At 51.1% G+C, this 2,500-nt stretch overlaps 1 protein-coding gene across 1 annotated transcript in view; it reads left to right on the top strand.

Moving 5' to 3' along the window:
• The window catches only part of stau2 (staufen double-stranded RNA binding protein 2), a 321,253-nt gene that overhangs the window by 96,714 nt on the left and 222,039 nt on the right, over positions 1–2,500 (top strand). Inside the window, exon 10 of the mRNA XM_055882277.1 lies at positions 1,546–2,241. Coding sequence (XP_055738252.1) covers positions 1,546–2,241 — 696 coding nt within the window. The remainder of the gene's footprint in view (positions 1–1,545; positions 2,242–2,500) is intronic.

Genomic DNA, 2,500 nt, shown 5'->3' with positions numbered 1-2,500 from the left:
GGTCTGGTGTATCAAAATGGGGTCTGGTGTATCAAAATGGGGTCTGGTGTATTGAAATGGGGTCTGGTGTATGGAAATGGGGTCTGGTGTATGGAAATGGGGTCTGGTGTATGGAAATGGGGTCTGGTGTATCAAAATGGGGTCTGGTGTATTGAAATGGGGTCTGGTTGTATTGAAATGGGGTCTGGTTGTATTGAAATGGGGTCTGGTGTATTGAAACGGGGTCTGGTGTATCAAAATGGGGTCTGGTGTATTGAAATGGGGTCTGGTGTATCAAAATGGGGTCTGGTGTATTGAAATGGGGTCTGGTTGTATTGAAATGGGGTCTGGTGTATGGAAATGGGGTCTGGTGTATCAAAATGGGGTCTGGTGTATGGAAATGGGGTCTGGTGTATTGAAATGGGGTCTGGTGTATCAAAATGGGGTCTGGTTGTATTGAAATGGGGTCTGGTGTATCAAAATGGGGTCTGGTGTATCAAAATGGGGTCTGGTGTATGGAAATGGGGTCTGGTGTATCAAAATGGGGTCTGGTGTATTGAAATGGGGTCTGGTGTATCAAAATGGGGTCTGGTTGTATTGAAATGGGGTCTGGTGTATCAAAATGGGGTCTGGTGTATTGAAATGGGGTCTGGTGTATCAAAATGGGGTCTGGTGTATTGAAATGGGGTCTGGTGTATGGAAATGGGGTCTGGTTGTATTGAAATGGGGTCTGGTGTATGGAAATGGGGTCTGGTGTATGGAAATGGGGTCTGGTGTATTGAAACGGGGTCTGGTGTATTGAAATGGGGTCTGGTGTATTGAAATGGGGTCTGGTTGTATCAAAATGGGGTCTGGTGTATTGAAATGGGGTCTGGTGTATGGAAATGGGGTCTGGTGTATTGAAATGGGGTCTGGTGTATCAAAATGGGGTCTGGTTGTATTGAAATGGGGTCTGGTGTATCAAAATGGGGTCTGGTGTATTGAAATGGGGTCTGGTGTATCAAAATGGGGTCTGGTGTATTGAAATGGGGTCTGGTTGTATTGAAATGGGGTCTGGTGTATTGAAATGGGGTCTGGTGTATTGAAATGGGGTCTGGTGTATTGAAATGGGGTCTGGTTGTATGGAAATGGGGTCTGGTTGTATTGAAACGGGGTCTGGTGTATTGAAATGGGGTCTGGTGTATTGAAATGGGGTCTGGTGTATCAAAATGGGGTCTGGTTGTATTGAAATGGGGTCTGGTTGTATTGAAATGGGGTCTGGTGTATGGAAATGGGGTCTGGTTGTTTGGAAATGGGGTCTGGTGTATGGAATTGGGGTCTGGTGTATGGAAATGGGGTCTGGTGTATGGAAATGGGGTCTGGTGTATGGAAATGGGGTCTCGGTTGTATCAAAATGGGGTCTGGTTGTATTGAAATGGGGTCTGGTGTATCAAAATGGGTAGGAACCGCTGTTCCAAAGCTTCCGCACGTAAATACGACGCCCCAACCTGCATCTTCAATTTAGAAACTTCTAGAGGAGAGAAAATACCACCCTTCCTCTCTGAACTAATATGCTGTCCTTAAAAGACCCTATCTGGCACCTGCCTGTCAGACCCGAGGAGGTTACGTCACCTGTCAGACCCAAGGAGGTTACGTCACCTGGCAGACCCAAGGAGACTATGCCACCTGTCAGACCCAAGGTGGCTACGTCACCTGCCAGACCCGAGGAGGTTACGTCACCTGTCTGGCAGACCCAAGGAGGTTACGTCACCTGTCAGACCCGAGGAGGTTACGTCACCTGTCAGACCCGAGGAGGTTACGTCACCTGTCTGGCAGACCCAAGGAGGTTACGTCACCTGTCAGACCCAAGGAGGTTACGTCACCTGTCAGACCCAAGGAGGTTACGTCACCTGTCAGACCCGAGGAGGTTACGTCACCTGCCAGACCCAAGGAGGTTACGTCACCTGTCAGACCCGAGGAGGTTACGTCACCTGCCAGACCCGAGGAGGTTACGTCACCTGTCAGACCCAAGGAGGTTACGTCACCTGTCAGACCCGAGGAGGTTACGTCACCTGTCAGACCCAAGGAGGTTACGTCACCTGTCAGACCCGAGGAGGTTACGTCACCTGTCAGACCCAAGGAGGTTACGTCACCTGTCAGACCCGAGGAGGTTACGTCACCTGTCAGACCCAAGGAGGTTACGTCACCTGTCAGACCCGAGGAGATTACGTCACCTGCCAGACCCAAGGTGGTTACGTCACCTGTCAGACCCAAGGAGGTTACGTCACCTGTCCTTAGAGAACCCTAGAGAGAGAGCCCATCTATTCAGACGGACAGAGAGACATGACGGTGTCACCTCACCCGCCCCGCGGCGGTCCACTGCGTCGGCCCACCACATAGAAACCCCTACCCTTAGTAACTGTATCCAAGAAAAGGGACTTGTAGACCGGGAGGGGGGGGGGGGGGGGGGGACTGGGGGGGGGGGGGGGGGGGGTGGGGGGGGGGGGGGGATTATCCTGTGATGTGTCTCCTCTCCTCAGTT

The sequence above is a fragment of the Salvelinus fontinalis genome, chromosome 25 (genome assembly GCF_029448725.1).
Source record: "Salvelinus fontinalis isolate EN_2023a chromosome 25, ASM2944872v1, whole genome shotgun sequence".
Lineage (NCBI taxonomy): Eukaryota > Metazoa > Chordata > Actinopteri > Salmoniformes > Salmonidae > Salvelinus > Salvelinus fontinalis.
Note: the sequence above shows the minus strand (reverse complement) of the source record. Positions and strands in the feature narration are given on the sequence as shown.